This window comes from Felis catus, chromosome C2 (genome assembly GCF_018350175.1).
Source record: "Felis catus isolate Fca126 chromosome C2, F.catus_Fca126_mat1.0, whole genome shotgun sequence".
NCBI classification, from domain to species: Eukaryota; Metazoa; Chordata; class Mammalia; order Carnivora; family Felidae; genus Felis; species Felis catus.
In genome coordinates, this window is record NC_058376.1 from 100,343,579 (window position 1) to 100,364,183 (window position 20,605).

Here is a 20,605-nt window from a genome sequence, read left to right on the forward strand (position 1 = left end):
ATTCACAGATATATAAATTGTATCATAGTTTCAACTCTCTTAAATGGTTGTAATAGTTAAAACTAAAATTTTATTACTGTAAAAAAACAAACATTTAAAAGTTTAGTTAATTAATGTTAAATTATTTAAGGTAAGAATATTATCATATAAATGTTTCACAATTTAATTATTGTCTTTAATTTTATTTCATGAGCCCCAAACTTGAAAATTCAGTAATCCAAATGAATAAACAATGAGCCATTTTTTGCTAATATATAATTACACCATAGTAAAAATATTGGTTTAGTCAATTATAATTACCCGAATAAATGTGTTAACTTTCATATTATCTTTTCTTTTAATAGAAGGCTCTTAGGTATTTGTTTTATATATATGCGTACAAAGAATTATAGTTTAGCTCCTATTTTAGCCCACTACTTCTCAGATGTATTAAATATCCCATATGTCTTTGTATGTGTGTGAAACATCCAAATATCTCTAACTTCAAGAAATAGTCTATGCATTGTTGTGCTCTCTTATAATTTGAAAATATGGAATCTATTAAAAAATTAATGTTCATTTTTAAGTCTTATCTATAAACATATAGATTACTGCAATATATCTGCTCCACCTACAGTCTTACCTGTCAGTTGATGGTAATTTCATCTCTACGAGATGTCAAAAAACTAGTTGACCATTTTCTCTCACAACCTAGGAATCTCTCTTGGTTCTCCCTTGACCTAGTTCTCTCATCAGTTCCACCACTATCATTACTGTCTTTCATTTTAATTACTGTAATACCTCCCTAACTGGTCTATGTCCATAGTTCTTCTCAAACTCCATGTACATTTTATATACAATCCAGCAGGTAGATTTTAAAATCATCTTTTAAAAGATGATTCAGTTAGGAACCATAGACTTTACCAAGACCTAGACCACTGACAGTGATCTGTACTTTTGCACATGTGTGCACACACACAAGCTCACACACACACACAGTTATCCCCTACTGCTCTTTATTTCTCATTCTATTTCTCATTCTACTTCAGCACACCAGCCTTCTTGCTCGGTTTCAAACACCTTAGGGTCTAAGCACACTAGGGTGAGCTCTGTCATGATAATAGGTTCCAAACATTTACTACGTAAAAGTTACTTAAGATTGGATTCCTGGGGCGCCTGGGTGACTCAGTTGGTTAAGCGTCTGACTTCAGCTCAGGTCATGATCTAACAGTCTGTGAGTTCAAGCCCCGCGTTGGGCTCTGTGCTGACAGCTCAGAGCCTGGAGCCTGCTTCGGAGTCTGTGTCTCCCTCTCTCTCTGCCCCTCCCCTGCTTGTGCTCTGTCTCTCTCTGTCTCAAAAATAAATAAACATATAAAAAAAAGAGATTGGATTCCTGCTGAACTAAATTATTTATGATCATCAATTAAAGAATGTTGTTGAGATCATATCTGTATTGGTAAGATGTGGAGCTTGGTTTTAAGGCTATTCTTTTTTTCTCAAATTATATAAATATACCCAAATATATTTCTTTCTATTCATGAAAATGTATGTTGATAATTTACTTTCATATAAGAAGATGGTTAAATATGGATATGTGATTTGGTCATCTAATATGGTGTCTATATAGGTATGTGCTTCGAAAAGTTAAAATCAGAATCTTCTAAATAATCAACTCGTAAATAAACGTGAAAACCGTGAAATGACCTTCAGTTTATGATTTTTATCTCATTAACTATGATAAATTTTAGGTAAATTAATGTTATTGAAAAAATATTATATGTTCTTGAATTCCTTTGACCTTTTTTTACTTTATTTCTTTCAAATTATTTTAGCCATAATGTTCAGTTTCTCTGTTAAATAAAAATATTAATAAAAAGTTGTATCACATATGTAGATAGTATAGAAAATCATTGTCTTGGGGTGCCTGGGTGGCTCAGTTGGTTGAGCATCCGACTCTGGCTCAGGTCATGATCTCAGGGTTTGTGACTTCAAGTCCCACATCAGGCTCACTGCTGTCAGCATGGAGCCCTTTTTGGATCCTATGTCCACCACCCCCACCCCCGGCCTTTCCCCTGCTTGTGCTCTGTCTCGCTGTCTCTCACTCTCTCTCTCAAAAATAAATGAAACAAAAAAATTTTTTTTAAATAAAATCATTGTCTTGTTCCATTTTCCTCATTAAAGTTTAGTTCAGTCTTTAACATGTCTCCAGATTCACTTTATTTCCTCAAATAAAGAAAAAAATTTAAGATACAGAATAAAATTATGGTGTGCCACGTCTTCCAAAATAAGTTGAATGTTACATGGTTTATTTTACTAGCAATAGATAAAGTATCGTTCAAAATAATGAATTTATTTTATATACACTTTACTGTAATTTTTCTTTCTCTTAATTTCCATAAATATCTTAGCCATCTCTGAAAAATTAAATGAGGCACATATGTATTCATTACATTAACTCACTGTGATAATAAAATGCCAAGATTATTGTGTATAGAGGTGATCAAAAACCTTAATATGAAAAGATAATCTGTTTAATTTGCTTCATTAATAAACCATATTTTTTTCAAATTTCTTAATTGTTATACTGTAAAAATAGAGAATTTAACAATAGAGAATTACATTTTGATCTGATATCTTTATTTTTTCCCATTTCAGATACCATACAAAATGGCAGATACATTTTATATACATTTTCAGTTTCTAATGTAAGTATTTTCCTTGGATACACAGCTAAACATGTATCTTGTTAATGTCTGGGTTAGGCCTTTATCATGGAATTTTTTTTGAAAAGATGTTTACATTTACCTCCGAATTTCAATAGAAATAAATGAAATACATTGTTAAATTTTTAAATTGTTAAACTATAAATACATTTTTACCTTAAATTTTAGTATTTATATGTAATGTGATGATGAAATTGATACACAAGAAATCTTCAGACATCTTAAAGTTCTATGTCTGGTTTAAGCAACATGACCTAGAAAAATAATGTCAACATATTTGAAAAGGCTTTAATATACCAGTCACAGCAATAATTGTCATGGATTTTGAGTGAAGGTGAAAAATCTATGTACAAAGCTAAAATTTGAATATTTAATAGCAATTCTGTTTTAGATGTTGTTTTTCTTCTTATATTATTTGTGGCCAAAACTGTTATTCTTCATCAACATTACACCTAGAATGAGAAGAGACATATATTAATTGCATCATGGCTAATTTAGGTTATGTCTGAAAATAAATTTTATGGCATGTGTACAAAAAATTAAAAGAGTTATTAATGAGTGTATTTATATATGCTACATGGATGTGGAGAACTGAAGGGAATGGAGGGATAGAAGATTGGTTCTTTTTCTGTTTCACACTTGTATACTTGTATTGTTATTTCAGGTTTGTATGCAGTGAACTTCTACTTAATTTACACTATTATATACTTCTTTTCAGAACAAATTAGATATGATATGCACACATTCATCATACCAGGAAGGAAACACATTAGCATTTGAGACTATTAAAATCCTTGGGTTGATAGATCCTGTTATACGAGTCACAGTGGTGGAAGATAATCAGCCAATGAAAGCTCACTACAATTTTACTTATACAGCTTCCAACCAGGTAAATTAAATGTTTAAAAATATTTGAGCTGTTACATATTCTCACCTTTAACATAACTTAACCATTCAGTCTCTTGGTTTTGTGATTTTTTTTTCTTCACAACATTACTTTCTCTCTTTCCCTTTTGCTACCAATATTCCATTTTAGATCATTCTAATTTATATTTAGATATCAACATTAAAGGGACTCTTTGCTCTACTTCTCTTTCTTTCACTGTATCTTGGATATCACTTACGTATACCTTCATAATATTTTTCACGCCATTTTCCTACCCTGAACTCTAACTTTCTAATCTGTTGCATACAGTAAAGGTTCTAAATGTTTTAGCTTTGCATTTAATACTCTTTAAGATATTGATTTATCTATAATAAATCACTCTCTATGCTGCTTCTTTCATGAATCCTCACTGTCCTTGATATATCTTGTAGCTTTTTCATCGAATTTTTGTTTACACTCTCCCCTTTAGGTGCAGTTGTAATTTTTGTCTGTCTTAAGATATATACTAGAGGGACACTAGTCTGGCTCAGTCAGTGGAGCATGTGACTCTTGATTTTGGAGTTGTAAGTTCGAGCCCCACATTGGATGTACATCTTAAGATGTATTCTAGACAGAGAAAGGGAGTCATAGGATGGGGCTAAAATTCTAGCCCTGTAATCTTTGCATTTAAGCATATCAAATTAATCCCTTTTTATCACAGCTTCCTCATCTGTAAAATGTAGTATTTGAATCATAATGTTGCTTTGGGTAGTCAAGTACTGCATTTAAAATGTAGGCCATTAACTTAAAACATCAAAGTGATTTTCTTGGTATTTGTTTTTCCACCATTCATATAAATCTTAAATTATTGGTAATATCAGCATAAATTCTAAATTATTTGAGATAAAGAACATTTTCTTAGAGTAATTTTTTTCCTACTCTGGCCCAGAGTTTCTCACTTGGCCATTTTCATAAAAATATGTACTTGTTAATTATTTTTTGTTTAGTAAATATACTATAATTTATATATCCCTAAAACCATAAAAATTAATTAATATAAATTAAATAACACAAACCTATTGAGAACTTTAGGACTCTAACAAAGATTATCAAAACTCATTTTATTTGGGGGCACCTGAGTGGCTCAATCGGTTAAGTGTTCGACTTTGGCTCAAGTCATGATCTCGCGGTTTGTGGGTTCAAGTCCCCGTCGGACTCTGTGCTGACAGCTCATATCCTGGAGCCTGCTTCTGATTCTGTGTCTCCCTCTCTCTCTGCCCCTCCCTTGCTCATGCTCTGTCTCTCAAACATAAATAAACTTAAAAATTTTTTTTAATAATTTTATTTGTTTTCTGCGATCTCAGTTTATATCTGTGTCTATATTTATGCTTATGGAAGATTTGCACGGACTTAATAGATACACCTTCCTAATTCTGCTGTACTTAGATTGATCTTTATGTGAATTTTCATTCATGCATGTAGAGTTATGAGGGTAAGTTGATATCATAAAGTAAGCTATGCAGATGGAAGTCTGGGATAAATTTTGCCAATATTATTCTCAAGGTATACAGACGATAAAAAAATAACTTGCAATATCCTGACAATAGAAACAATTACGTATTATTATATGTATGTATGTAATTCTCTTTTTTTTTCTTTTTTGCATCATGTCTTATGTCCCATCTAACTCATCCATCAAATATGTAAGCAGTTACTCAAATTAGAGACAGAATTGAAGAAATAAATATTTCCCTCCTCTGACTCTGGGAGCCTCCATATCAACCTAGGTGGTTAACTTTTCCCACCCTTTTTCTTTCTTGAAGGAACTAACATTTATTTCATACCTAGTAATCCCCAGGAATTGTATTAGATGCTTTAAATTACCTTTACCATTCAGTTTGTATAGCAATCCCTTTAGTAGGGTCCATCATCCCCATTTTACAAAGGGAGGAAATTGAGGATGATACAGGATAGACAATTTTCCCCAAGACTCATAAGCATTAAATGGCAGAATTGAGAATTGAATTCATTTAGCAATAATGCTTTTCATTAGTATTCTACCTCATAGTTCCTATTTTAAGTTTTCTAGCCCTTTCAATAGCACGACATGTTTTCTCCTTCTTTTCTTTTCCTTAAGGATTCTATTAAAAATAGGAATGATTTGGGGCGCCTGGGTGGCGCAGTCGGTTAAGCGTCCGACTTCAGCCAGGTCACGATCTCGCGGTCCGTGGGTTCGAGCCCCGCGTCGGGCTCTGGGCTGATGGCTCAGAGCCTGGAGCCTGTTTCCGATTCTGTGTCTCCCTCTCTCTCTGCCCCTCCCCCGTTCATGCTCTGTCTCTCTCTGTCCCAAAAATAAAATAAACGTTGAAAAAAAATTAAAAAAAATAGGAATGATTTAATTTAAAGAATTGCTGTGGTTGCTACATTTTATAAATGTTAAGTATTTTTAAATTGTCCAGTGCTCACAAATATTCTTTAATGTTTCTTTGTCTTCAAAGAGTCTCTTAATTTATAGTCTCAAGTTTAACCTTGGAAGAAACTTTACCGTTCAATGGAGTCAAAAATTCTCAGAAAATGAAAGGTTTACTTGTTACCCAGATGCAGATATTGCAACTAGAGAAAAGTGTGAAGAACGTGGCTGTTTATGGGAAACGGTACTAAGAATTTTAATTATGATTCATAACATGGCTTTTACATAAACATCTCAATGTAAACACTATGTATTATAATCTTAATTCTACAGCATATGAACTAAATTCATCTAGAGAGGCATTTGGAATTTGAAATTAGGACTTCTTATAGGCAATTTATTTTAATCTTAATTCTCCAAAGACATACTTTAGTAAATACGAGACTAAATGAATGTGTAAGTTGCTTTCCAGGCACTTTGGATAGTGTGCCTTGCTTTACTTAATAAAGTATGCCCATTTTACTTAATAAAATAGTACTCTATTTCTTGAACTCTTCTTAAGTGTTGGCTGTGGCTGACCAGCTTAATTGACTAAGATATTATGCCAGTAGGAGACAGGCTTTCAAAAGCATTGTCTCAAGTTATTAAAACTTCTCAAATTATTGGGTTGGTTGTAGCAGTTCCACTAGGGGTAATTTCTAGCCAGTTATTTTGGTCATCCATTCAACAGAATGATGATTTGGTTTAACAAGACATGATTCATTTGTCTTTTACAAAAAAAGAGTCCCAGTCCTAATATACTGGCCTCCCAAGGTCATCAATGTCTCATATTTATCATTTATTTTTTTATCCTCAAGACTGTATTACGTCTTCTGCCATCATGTATGCATTCCAGGGCCAAAGGAGGGAAGGCTAAGGATATCTTATTTTAATCAGCTTATTCCCTTTTCTTTTAAGAGGGTCTTGGGGGTCATATACAATTTCCTCAAAAGAGATAGAGATGCAGATGGGCATGTTGCTTCGCCCAGATGTATAATAATATAATTAATAAGAAAGATGGGAGAATGGACTATTGTAAGGTAACTAGCCCATCATGCCACAATTTACCATTGTTTTTCTTAGGTCCTAGCTTCCACCCCTATATAACAGTAGTAGCTTTGATCTTTGGCCACAGTCCCTATTCAAATACTGGTCAGTATGTAATTGACCTGTACAAGGACCAGTCATGAAATATGGAATGATACAGTTTCATTATAAGTAAAAGAAAAAAACCTTTAAGAACAGACCTTTCTGAGGGTTGTTGTAGAGCCATCTTACACACAAAAGACAATAGTCAATATGAAGATTGAGAACAAGCATGGAATAAAAATTTATGAGTAATATACTTAATTTTTGCAAAGATCACAGAATCATTTTATTTTCTGTTGAAAAGCTATGACATTTGATCCTTTTCCTCTACTGGGTCTATCTTTAGAGTCAAAATATAAATTATTCTATTTATCATTTAGTATATAGTATTTATTTGGGCCGCATAATAGATATTTTCTGCTGTGATTACAATTTAATTTTAGCATTAAATAATAAAATTTACAAATTATACATCATGTGATTAAACATATCTACCTTATTGTTTAGAAGAGTCTAATATTATAATGCTTATGATTTATGGCAATTAACCTGTATTGTGTTTTTAGCCTACCTTTAGATCCCAAGCACCTAGCTGTTACTTTCCTAGACAACACAACCCTTATTTAGTCAGTACAACTCAATATTCATCAATGGGTATAACAGCTGACCTCCAGCTGAATACTGCAAGTGCTCGAATAAAGCTACCTTCTGAACCCATCCCAACACTTCGTGTGGAAGTGAAATATCACAAAAATGATATGCTGCAATTTAAGGTATGTTTGATATAAACTATCCCAATGCAAGACTCATCTCTTAAGATATTCTGAATAGATTAGATACTTGTATTTTTAATGTAATATTAAGGACTATTAATTGAGTTGTAGACGTTTTGATTTTATAAAAACAATTTCTTTTCCAATACAGCTTCTTATTTTTGCAAATTTGTGAATAATTAAACAAGTAGTGGTGATTTAGCAATTTCAAATTCTTGCTAAATACATATGTTACTTAGAATCAGATTATGACGATAGTCCCATTGGGATAAATAAAACAGAAAAAAAGAAACAAAACGGGATATTTACTATTTCCATTATTTTTAAACAGTGACCTGAATTTTCTGACCAATACAGTAAGACATTTTAAAAAAAAGTCTCTCAACAGGTACACTTAGCAGTTTTTTTTTTTTAATTGAAGTATAGCTGACACACAATGTTACATTTGTTTGAGGTGTATAAGATAGTGATTTGACAAATGCATACATTATGCTATGTTCACCATGAGTATAGCTACTATCTGTCACCATAGAACTTTATTACAGTACCATTGACTATGTTCCCTATGCTGCGCCTTTCATCCCTGTGATGTATTCATTCCGTAACTGGAAGCCTGTATCTCCCACTCCTCTTCACCCACTTGCCCATGTCCCCACCCCTTCCCCTCTGGCAACTATCGGTTTGTTCTCATTAATTTTTGCTTAAGAGCTCCACAGGAATGCATTAAGAAAACTATTAAAAATGACAAGAAAATAAAAAAGACTAGATGTAAAATCATATCTCCAAAAAATGTTTTGGTGTATTCTGTTATTCACCATTTAGAAATTGAAATAAAGGCAAGTCCCAAAGGCAAAATCAAATGAGAAAATCAATTAAAAAAACACAAAGAATATATCAAAAATCATAGGAGTAAATTGACTTTATAAGAAAAAAATGTAAAAAGTATTGAGAGATTAAATAAATACATTAAAAAATAAACAAAAAATCCTAATTAAGACTATTTTTTAAATTAATTTTCTTTAAGTTCATCTGGAAAAATAAACATATAATAATGGCAATAGTTAAACCTCAAAAAAAGAGGAGATGATGTAGAATTTGCAGAATTAAAACAGTATGAATTCGGAGTACCTGGGTGGCTCAGTTGGTTAAGTTTCTGACTCTTGATTTCATCTCAGGTCATGATCTCATGGTTTGTGATTTCAAACCCCATATTGGGCTCTGCGCTGACAGCATGGAGCCTGCTTGGGATTCTGTCTTCCTCTCTCTCTGCCCCACCCCTGCTTGCTCTCTATTTTTCTTTCAAACTTTAAAAAAATAAATGAATGAAATAAAAAATAAATGATTTTATTTTAACATAAAATAATATTAGAGTACACATTTTGGTTAGAATATTAATTAGTACACTAATTCTGGAAAACAGATATCAAAGACCTTACAAATTTTAGTATAGTCTGTCTGACCTAACATTGTAACTTCTAAGAAATCTACTGAGGAAATAAAGACATGAGTAAACAAATTACCATTACCATTCATTGTCCAATCAAACATGTGACCAAAAACATTGAAACAAATGCTGTGTCTAACCATGAAGTGGTAAATAATTTTGTGTAACCATATAAGAAAATATTTAACTCTAAAAATTTGTTTTTGAAGATTTCTCACAGTATGAAAAATGAATTATAAAACATTAAAAAGTGACAAAATGCAATTCATAATTTGATCCCATTACATATATATGTGTGTATGTAGATTTCTGTATAGATATATGGGCCATGGATGCAGAATTAAGAATTATATAAATAAGAATTCTAATATCTTGTTTCAGCAATTATTTAAGTTATATAATGATTATTTGCATGGTATTTCAGCAATATGAGCAAAACATTTATTTTCATTATTTCTCTGCAATAGATTTATGATCCCCAAAATAAGAGATATGAAGTTCCAGTACCTTTAAACATTCCAGCCATGCCAACAAGTACTTATGAAAATAGACTTTATGATGTTGAAATCAAGGAAAATCCTTTTGGCATCCAGATTCGAAGGAGAAGCACAGGAAGAGTTATGTAAGTGGTTGAATTATTTGACATGAGGAATATTTTGATTGTAGAATGGAGGGGGTAAGATTATTTTCACTGTGCTAGAGTATCATCACATTAAAAAATAGTTTCAGTTCTATTAAGTAACTTGGCCTGTTTCAATATTAAAAAACATTGTTTTAATGTTTATTTGGGGAAGGGGCAGAGAGAGAAAGGGAGAGAGAGGATCCGAAGCGGGCTCTCACTGACAGCAGGAAGCCTGATGCTGGGCTAAGACTCGTGAACCATGAGATTATGACCTGAGCTGAAGTCAAAGTTGGATGCATAACCCACTGAGTCACCCAGGCACCTGTTTTAACATTTTAAAACTAAATAATTATCACACTCGTGGGACTATCATTAAGATTTGGAAAATTTCATCTACATTTTGCATATGATTGATTTAATTATTATCACACTCATTCAACTAATCAGGTTCAAAACCAAAACCAAGGCTCCTCTTGAAAAGTATGAATGTTGTAAAATAAGTTAGGTGGAAATGTGTTTTGTAAATATTTAATTAGAAATTAATTGAAATTGAGGTTTATTAGTTCTGGAATCTGATGGAGTTAATACTATCTCTGCCAGGTATTGATGAAAAGAAATTATGATACATACATCTCTCTATATTTTATGAATAAATTATTTGTGAATGAATAATTATATGAATTAACAAGTTTATGTAAAAACATTTTACTTTAGTAAAAATAAGAGGTTTGTAGACAAACCATAGTATACTAAAAGACAGTTTATGTATTTTAGCTTGCCTGTCATTTTTTAGAAGATGTTGTCAGGAATTGTCAGGCTGGATACAGATAATGAAGAAAAGTATGTCTGTACTGTTTTAAAAATTCTGTTGGTATGATAATATTTTTGTTTCAAAGGATAAGTGAAGTCATTTTGTAAAAAATTCTTGTACAATGGCATTATTTATTTTTATTTAGGAAACATTATTTTTAGAAAATACTTTTCCAAAATCCTTAATATAGAAATTTAAATATGTCTCAAATTCTTTATAATTTTTATGTTTATTTTTCCTGCCAACTTTTATCTCTTTTCTTCCACCTGTATGCTTTTACAAATGACTAGAAAGATGATACATTCTCTTTGATACATTTCTTTTTAAACAATAATTTTTATAAATACAAAATGAAATTTTGTATCGTATTTGTATTTTGTATTTGTATTTTGGAGAAATTACAGAGACCTTGGAATTAAAATACCCATCATGCCTTATAGTTTATTTTGATTTTGATTTCATTTTATTCTATATGTAGCAAAAATTTACAGAGGACTTTCAGTTTCTAGGACATATATTACTTCTGGGTCATATATTATTTATAACTTTATATTAATTTTATTTTAAAAGAATTTATATCTAAAGATAAATGTATAATAATATTTTTCATATAGTTTTATTAATAATGCTGAAAAATGAAACCTATGTTAGATATTTTTTAACCTAGTCAAAAGATAAATGTATTGCGATAATTATTTTCATATTTGAGTACAGTATTTGAGTACAATAAGGCATATAGAGAAAAATATTATTTGTTTTCATATCACGTAAGAGTTACCATTATTATTTTTGATACTACTTTTGATATATTTATTGGATTTGAATTGTATTCTTTTCAGTTGGGATTCTCACCTGCCTGGATTTACTTTTAATAACCAGTTTATTCAAATATCTACTCGCCTGCCATCAGAATACATATATGGTTTTGGGGAAGTGGAACACAGAGCATTTAAGAGAGACCTGAACTGGCATACATGGGGAATGTTCACAAGAGACCAACCCCCTGGTGTAGGTACCAGTATTTGACTACTCCATGAAGCAACTAAGACCATGGTTAGGACAGCCACTTCTCTGTAGGCCTAGACTCAGCATTAAAGTAATAACAAGGGGGCTGGAGATCTCTAGACCTGCTATAGACATTTAAAATAAACAAACAAACAAACAAGCCACAATAAAGTACAGGTGAAAGCACAAGATTGGATAGATACCATCATTGATTACAGTGAAAAGGGAGGTTGTGACCCCATTCTTTACCTTCTTAATTGTATAGAAAGAATATTCAAACTCAGAATCCCCTGCCAGGTCTACTTTTACTCTAGCTTTTAGAAATAACTGACTAGGGTTCTCCTAGAATTTTTTTATTTATTTATATTTTTACTGCTTGGATATTGATTTAATGGTAACTTTTTCCTTAATGATACCCAGCTATAGTTGTGTATGTTAGGCGGCCATACTGCTAGTTACATCTTTAGAAAATGCTTTTTTATGCTCATGTCACTCTTTACTACGTTTTGTCTTATTAATGGAATACATTTCATGAATATTTCATGCATTGCACAATTAATATTAACTATAATTATTCTAAGCATATCATAAAAAACAATTTTAATAAAAATACTAGCTCATTTCTATTTTTCACGTATGATGTGAATCTAAAGGATGTATTCAATATGAGATTATAAATGTGTATACTATTGCAACTACTTTTATTGTTAGGCGTTCAAACAATTTTTATTTGTATCATAATAGTTCATGCCTAAGTTATGAAGGCTGTTTTTAATTTATATCGATTTGAAAGAATATGTTTTACAAAATATATTTCTTTAAAAACTATTCAACATTAGTATTGACATTAATAAGTTAATATAATCTTGATTCTCAATATATGAATTTACTTCCACATGCTAATTAATTAGTGGGATACATATGGGTCAAAGATGTCAGTTTGAATAGGGATCATCAACGTAAAAGTTTTGTGAGTTTTGATAAGTCATTTTATAACCCTGAGTATAGATTTTTTACTCAGGAAAGACCTAGGTAAAAATTAAAGTAAATGTTGTATACACTATTACATAAACGAGATAGTATCATTTAAAATACTATCATATAATATTATATAAACTTAGATATCTTGTAATCATTTCTTAGAAATTTTATTTTTGAAAAAGAAGTGCCAATTTATAAATAAATTAAGACATATGATCTGTGGAAAGAAACCCAACTACACCAATACCAATTTTTATATCAATTAATGTATTTGTGCATGTTACAAATTTGTATATTCATTTGCATGCTCTGAAGCAGTACAGGTTTCAATAATAAAGCAATTATTTTCTAAAGGAGATGTATTTATTTTAGTACGTATAGTTTTGTGTACAAAAAGGAACCTTTAAATTCTTATAGGCTCAATCTTATAATGAATTTAAATATTACCTTGACAAAATTCATATGCTATTGCTATTTAAGCACTATATATTATGTTTATTTTTCTTATTTTAGTATAAACTTAATTCCTATGGATTTCATCCATATTACATGGCTCTGGAAGATGAAGGCTATGCTCATGGAGTTCTCTTACTTAACAGCAATGGAATGGGTAAAACAATCATTTGTTGAATTTCTTACATTTTATGTGATTCTCCAATAATCTAATTAACATATATATATATATATATATATATATATATCCACACATATATATATGTGTGTAATTATATTTTTTGATTTTCAGATGTTACTTTTCAGCCAACTCCTGCTCTAACTTACCGCATAATTGGAGGAATCTTGGATTTCTATATGTTTTTGGGTCCAACTCCGGAAGTTGCAACAAAACAATACCATGAAGTATGATTGTACATTTTTTTTAATGTTTATTTATTTTTGAGAGAGAGACAGAGTGTGAGTGGGGAGAGGCAGAGAGAGAGGGAGACACCAAATCTGAAGCAAGCTCCAGGCTCTGAGCTGTCAGAACAGAGCTCTGTGCAGGGTTTGAACCCACGAACTGTCCGATCATGACCTGAGCCAAAGGTGGACGCTTAACCAACTGAGCCACCCAGGCGCCCCAGTATGATTGTACATTTTGTAAAAACCACAAAGTTTTCTCTGTGATATATCGTAACTCTCTTAGTTCACAAATAACGTTGTTGTTTTTTTTCCCCAAAGGTAATTGGCCGACCAGTCATGCCACCTTACTGGGCTTTGGGATTTCAATTATGTCGTTATGGGTACAGAAATACTTCAGAGGTTCAGCAAGTATATAACGATATGGTGGCCGCTCAGATCCCTTATGTATGTATATCAGTTTTTAAAATAATGTTAAATGTGTCATCTATAAAAGCAAACAAATAAATATGTATACTTTAAAATTATTTTAAGCATTTGTCAATAATAAATGCTTAGTTTTTCATAGTACCTAATGAATTGGTCATGAGATTTTTACAAAATGTTTTTTTATTAGATTGATGAAGGAAAAGGGATAATAACATTCCTTCCCCCCCCCTCCTTCTTTCTAGTTCCATGATTGTGAGTTGTACTAAACAAGTGACTGTGCACTTGGTTTTCTCCAATAAACTTTGGGTGCCATAAGTAATCAGGTGTATTCCCCATATTTTCTTTATATGAGAATAAGAGTTCACAGAAACCTACTTCATCAACTGATGTGACAAATTACAGAGAAGAAAGTGGAGATAAAACTGAGTGATTTTTGCCCTGCAATAGGTGATAGTTGTGATGCTGGAACTTAGAATTTGAACACTTGCAAAATATCCTCTTCCCTCAATATTCAGGAAACTAAATATTACTGAGTATCTAGAAATAATAGTCCCTGTGATTTTATTTTTTAGCAAGATTAAGGAATCCTAGGGGGTCCTTCTGGGAGCACCTCAACAGTGACATCTAGAATACTTGGTATATAAGAACTTAATCTAAGAAAAATGAAAAAAGTCTCATTATAAGACATTGGTACATGCAGTAGAATCAAGTATATGGCTCCTGAATACATTATTATGAGGAAATTTAATGTATAGGTAGATGATATAAAAATATGCACATGGAAATTTTTTTATAAAAAGGGAGGTTTTCCATTATTTTGTGTACTATATCAGCCATACTTTTTATAACACCTAGAAGAAGAAATTGAATTAATGACTAGTAATAGAAAATAATTGACAAATTTGTTATTTTAGGTCTAAAGTGAAGATATCATGATAGAATCCAAGCATTTATTAGTTTAAACATGTTTGTACATATGTATTTGTAAGCAGTGTTTTGTTTATTTATGCTTGGGCTATAATTCTAAAAATGATTTTGATAGATAATAAAAGAATCCTATAATTGACGGATTTAATAAATAATTATTTCTTCTCCTTTGGCAATATGAAAATTATTTGAAATTATCCCCTATTTGCTTTATGCTTCCAGAAAGGGAACAATGCTTTTTTCTGTATATAATGCACAAAATTCCAAATTGCCACTTAACATAATTTCATAGCCTCATAAATCTTTTACTCTTGTGTCTTTCTATTTTCTTTGAAAATTACATAACTAAGGATATGTCTTTCAGGTGAAAGACTCTTTAGAAATCAAAGTTGTTAAATGAATTGTTAACAAAACAGAACATTTATATGAACTTATTCGGAATATTTTGCGCCTTTAATACAGTAGTTTCATTTGTTGAACATTGTGTTACTTGATTAATTCTCTTTAGTATTACATGAAAAGGCATTTAACCTTTCATATTGGTATTAGTTTTATGACTATGATAGAAAGTGATGCATTGATTCCTGTGATTCTTACTGCACTACCACTATCTTCATATGTTTTAGGATGTTCAATACACAGACATTGATTACATGGAAAGACAACTAGACTTTACAATTGATGAAAACTTCCGTGATCTTCCCGAGTTTGTTGACAAAATAAGACAGGAGGGAATGAGATACATTATTATCCTGGTTAGTTTATATTTTATATTTTATCTGGGTCTTATTATCTTGATATTATTAAGATTTCTCTTCTAGAATGATGTTGTGGGGGGTGTTTCAAAATAGAAAGACAATTACTTTAAACTCTACTCCCGCATCTAATATTTTCTTCCTTTAACACTTTTATTTACATGGGCTGCTACCAGGCTATCTTCACATTTTGGTACATCCTTAGAGATCTAAGACTGAATCTGGAAGTCAAAGGCAAGCTGTCTTCTAATAATCATTGAAGCTACAAACTGGCCTCAATTTATAGAAGCTATCACAAAGTTGTGATGGATTTTCTATTTCTATACAATTCTAAAATCATTCTCTGGGATTGCTTCTTATGCTTGTCATGTTTAAAAATTTGGCTTCAAGTTAGTGATTCAGTGGGGAGAAAATTTTATCAATATCTTACAGGAAGCAAGCTAGGCAGCCAGTAAACCCACTGGGAGGAATAAAAACAAAACAAAAAATGCTAGTAATATTTCTTGAAATCATAGCCAATACATTTTCAAAAGTCCTTAAAGTTTCCTTCTAAGGAATTTAGAGGACAGTCTAGCTGGAACACTGCAGTTTATACTGTCAGTCTGTCAGTCAGTCTATGTGAAAGCACAGTAAATGATAACGTAATCATGGAAAATTATGTCTCATAACAGTGACCCAAGTGGCTGTACTTTTATTCCAGAGTTACCTGGTTTGTATTTCATTTTAATATTAGGATCCAGCCATTTCGGGAAATGAAACAAAGCCTTACCCTGCATTTGACAGAGGACAGGAGAAAGATGTTTTTGTCAAATGGCCTAACACCAATGATATTTGTTGGGCAAAGGTATGGAATTGATATCTTGAAATAAAATAAGTATAAAACTGTTATTTCATTGAAAATTTCTATTTAGTAGAAAAAACTGTTAAAGACTTATTCAGAAGGAGAGATATATAATACAGAATGTAATGATTTAGTAGCTAATAATTAAAGTGATATGTACTCTAAGTTCGACCCAAATTATTAGAAACACAATTTATATTGCTCATATATCTAAATACTATTTGTTTCATCTTTATATTGTCTTTTATTGCATTTCTTAGAATGTCTTGTTTTATTATAAAATTATTAAGAAGATGGTTGTTCGTTATTCTACACTGCAAGTCATTTAAATGTTTGTACTTCTTTCATTAATAAAAGAGGCAATGTTTTTAAAAGCTATACTTATATTCCTGACTTGACTAATGAATATAATTTACTGTGTTTCACTTAAGCAATAATATTCAGACCTGGGTATATTAATATATTATAGAAAAATCCTGATTTGACTTATATATAAAAGAGTAAACAAAAATCCATTCATCATAACTAAAATGAAAAAGAAAAATACAAACAAAATTCCATAATATGGGACGTAATGAAATGCAGTATGGAATTCTTTTCTCTCTTGGACCAAAAATATCACATTAGTGAAAGAAGTGCTGAAATTCCAACATGGCCTTTAGATTTCTAGGTTTTGATAATTGTACAGAGGTTATTAATATGTTAACATTAGGAGAAACAAAGTGAGGATATAGAAAAACTCTAGGTATAATTTTTGCAGCTTTTCTGTAAGTCTGAAAATATTTCAAAATAATGAGATAAAATAGAAAAATCCTACGATAAACTTAATGAGAAATCATAACATTTTAAGAAACATACAAGTATAGAGTATAGCAGATTAGCCATAGAAACGGGTTTTTTCCTTCCTACCTTCTTCTCAGTTTATATGTCTATACATTTTCTCTGATTTCTATCTTCTGTTCCATTCCTTAAAAGAACTACTCACTATCAGTAACTAATCCCTTGTAGGTAATTAGTCCTTGGGGATTATCTGTATTTTTTTTAAATGAAACTTTCTGAAAGAGAAAGAGAGCTTTCAGCATGATTAAATTTGGACTCTGTTTCGTGTGTTTGTGGTTGGAGTAGAGGAAAACATTGGTAGATGGTGAAGCAAGGATGTGGGTAAGGGTTTGGAAGGGGAGAGAGAGAAGAGGATATAGTACTAACTGTGAAAACTAAGAAGATACTTGCCTCAACATGGCATTATCCATTAGTTCTTCAATTTCTTTTAAATAAAAATATATTTATATGTAATACTGGAATAATTGTACAAACAGTTTTAATATACATTAAATTAAATTTAGTATATGCCTTTATATTATTTCTTGACTAGAACCTTTGGTTATATGCATTGTTTTTATTTAAAAAAATGTTTAATGTTTATCTATTTTTGAGAGAGAGTGAGAGAGACAGAGTGTGAGGGGGGAGGGGCAAAGAGTGAGGGGGAGACACAGAATCCGAAGCAGGCTCCAGGCTCTGAGCTGTCAGCACAGATTCTGACGCAGGATTCAAACCCGTGAACTGTGAGATCCTGACCTGAGCCAAAGTTGGATGCTTAACCTGCTGAGCCACCCAGGTGTCCCCCTTTTTTAAATGTTTTTTTTTTGATGTTTCATATGCATTGTTTTTAAAACCACTGCCTTTTACAAAGGTTGGTATTCTTTTTCCTATTTGCCATATTAAAGAGGAAATTAATATAGCAGTTAGGAATAGTTTGCAAATGGTACATTTCCAAAACACAAACTGAAAAAAACAATGAAAGGAATTACTGAATTGGGGAACTTGAGTATACAATATGCCTCCAGAACTCTATTATACTCTATTTACAGCATGGTCATACCATACTGAATTTATTTTGAACTATTTTCCCATTTCTTCCTTCTCTGTAGGTTTGGCCAGATTTGCCCAATGTAACAATAGACGAAAATCTAACTGAAGATGAAGCTGTTAATGTAAGTTTTACAATGGTTGAGTACATAAGTAAAAGCACTTGGATTTAATGATCAATTTGACCAATAATTCAATTTGAGTATTTTCTTTAAAAAAGAAGATTGATTGTTTTTAAATTCTCTATACAAGACCATATTTAAATCATATGGTAGTTCTATTTTTAATTTTTTGAGGAATCTCCATACTGTTTTCCTTAGTGCCTGTACCACTTTGCATTCCTACCAATAGTGTGCAAGGATTCCAGTTTCTCCATATCCTTTCCCAAACTTGTTGTCTTTGTTTTTTGAATAATAGCCATCCTAACAGGTATGAGGTGATATCTCATTATAGCTTTTATATTTCCTTGAGGATAAGTGAATTTGAGCATCTTTCCATCTACCTGTTGGCCATTTGCATGTGTTCTTTAGAGAAATGTGTATTCAAGCCTTTGCCCATTTTTTAAGAAGTTGTTTGGGTTACTTTTTTTCTTTTCCTTTTTCTTTTCTTTTTTTTTCCTATTGAGTCATAGGATTTCTTATATACTTTGGAGATTCACACTTTATCTTATATATAGCATTTAAATATTTTCTCTCATTCTGAACGTTGCCTTTTCACTTTGTTGTTCCTTTGCTGTGCAAAAACTTTTTTGTTTGATGTATTCATGTGTTTACTTTTGCTTTTGTTGCCTGTATTTTTGACATCATATCCATAATATCTTTGCTATGGCCAATGTCATGAAACTTTTTCCCTTTGTTTTCTACTAGAAGTTTCTCAGTTTCATGTGTTACATTTAAGTCTTTACTCCATTTTGTGCTGATTTTATAAGATAAGGGTCCAATTTCATTCTTTTGCATATGTGTATATCCAGTTTTCCCAGCACCATTTGTTGAAGAGACTGTCCTTTCTTCACACTTTTGGCATTCTTGTCAGTGATCAGTTTACTATATATGTATGGATTGATTTCTATATTCTCTACTCTGTGCCATTAGCCCGTGTGTCTATTGTGCTGGTATCATTCTATTTTAATTACTGTGGGTTTGGAATATATTTTGAAATCAGGAAATGTGATGCCTCCAGTTTTGTTCTACTTTATCAAGATTATTTTGGCTATTCAGGGTATTTGTATTTCCAAATGAATTGTAGAATTTTTTTTCTATTTCTATGGAAGATGTCATTGGTATTTTGATATATATTGCATTGAATCTATAGATTGCTTTGGGTAGTACAGACATTTTCACAATATTAATTCTTCCAATCCATGAACATGGGATTTATTTCTGTTTGTTTGTGTCTTCTTCAATATCTTTCACCAGTGTGTTGTAGTTTTCAATGCACAAGTGTTCCACGTCCTTAGTTAATTTTATTCCTAAGTATTTTATTCGTTTTATTGCTGTTGTAAATTGGATTATTTTCCCAATTATCTTTTCTGATAGTTAATTGTTAGTGTATACAATGCAACTGATTTTTCCATGTTGATTTTACATCTGGCAACTTTATTTGTTTATTAGTTCTGTGTGTGTGTATGTGTGTGTGTGTGCGCACACCTGTGTGAAAAACTCAGGTCTTTTTGAATGAGCATGATATTAGCTGGGTATGTTTAATATATGATCTTTATTATGTTGAGATATTTTATTCTATTCTTAGTTTTTTTTAGAGTTTTTATCATGAAAGGGTGTTGAATTTTGCCAACTTTTTCTGCATTGTTTGTTCATGTGATTTTTTTATCCTCTTTGTGTTAATGTGGTATACCACATTAATTGATTTTCATATATTGAACTGTCCTTATATAACTGGGATAAATTCCACTTTTTCATGGTGTATCACTTTTTAAAATATACTGCTGCATGTAGTTCTCTAGTATTTTATTGAGGATGTTTGCATCTGTATTCATGAGGGGTATTATTGTGTAGTTTTTCCTTTTCTTGTGGTATATTTGACTTTTTTAGGAGGTTATGTGGACCTTTTAAAATGAATTTGGAAGTATTCTCTCCACTTCAGTTTTTTGGGGATAAATTTGGAAGGATTGGCATTAATTCTTCCTTAAATGTTTGGTCCACTTCTCTAGTGTAGTCATTTGGTCCTGTACTCC

At 31.4% G+C, this 20,605-nt stretch overlaps 1 protein-coding gene across 5 annotated transcripts in view; it reads left to right on the top strand.

The window, feature by feature from the left end:
* SI (sucrase-isomaltase) overlaps positions 1–20,605 on the top strand; it is a 157,536-nt gene that overhangs the window by 101,797 nt on the left and 35,134 nt on the right. For all 5 annotated transcript variants that reach the window (XM_045036312.1, XM_045036313.1, NM_001123332.1 and 2 more), the window contains 12 exon segments: positions 2,635–2,684; positions 3,421–3,591; positions 6,066–6,221; positions 7,672–7,878; positions 9,790–9,944; positions 11,595–11,763; positions 13,255–13,351; positions 13,487–13,599; positions 13,918–14,043; positions 15,579–15,707; positions 16,441–16,551; positions 18,477–18,539. In XM_045036312.1, coding sequence (XP_044892247.1) covers positions 2,635–2,684; positions 3,421–3,591; positions 6,066–6,221; positions 7,672–7,878; positions 9,790–9,944; positions 11,595–11,763; positions 13,255–13,351; positions 13,487–13,599; positions 13,918–14,043; positions 15,579–15,707; positions 16,441–16,551; positions 18,477–18,539 — 1,547 coding nt within the window.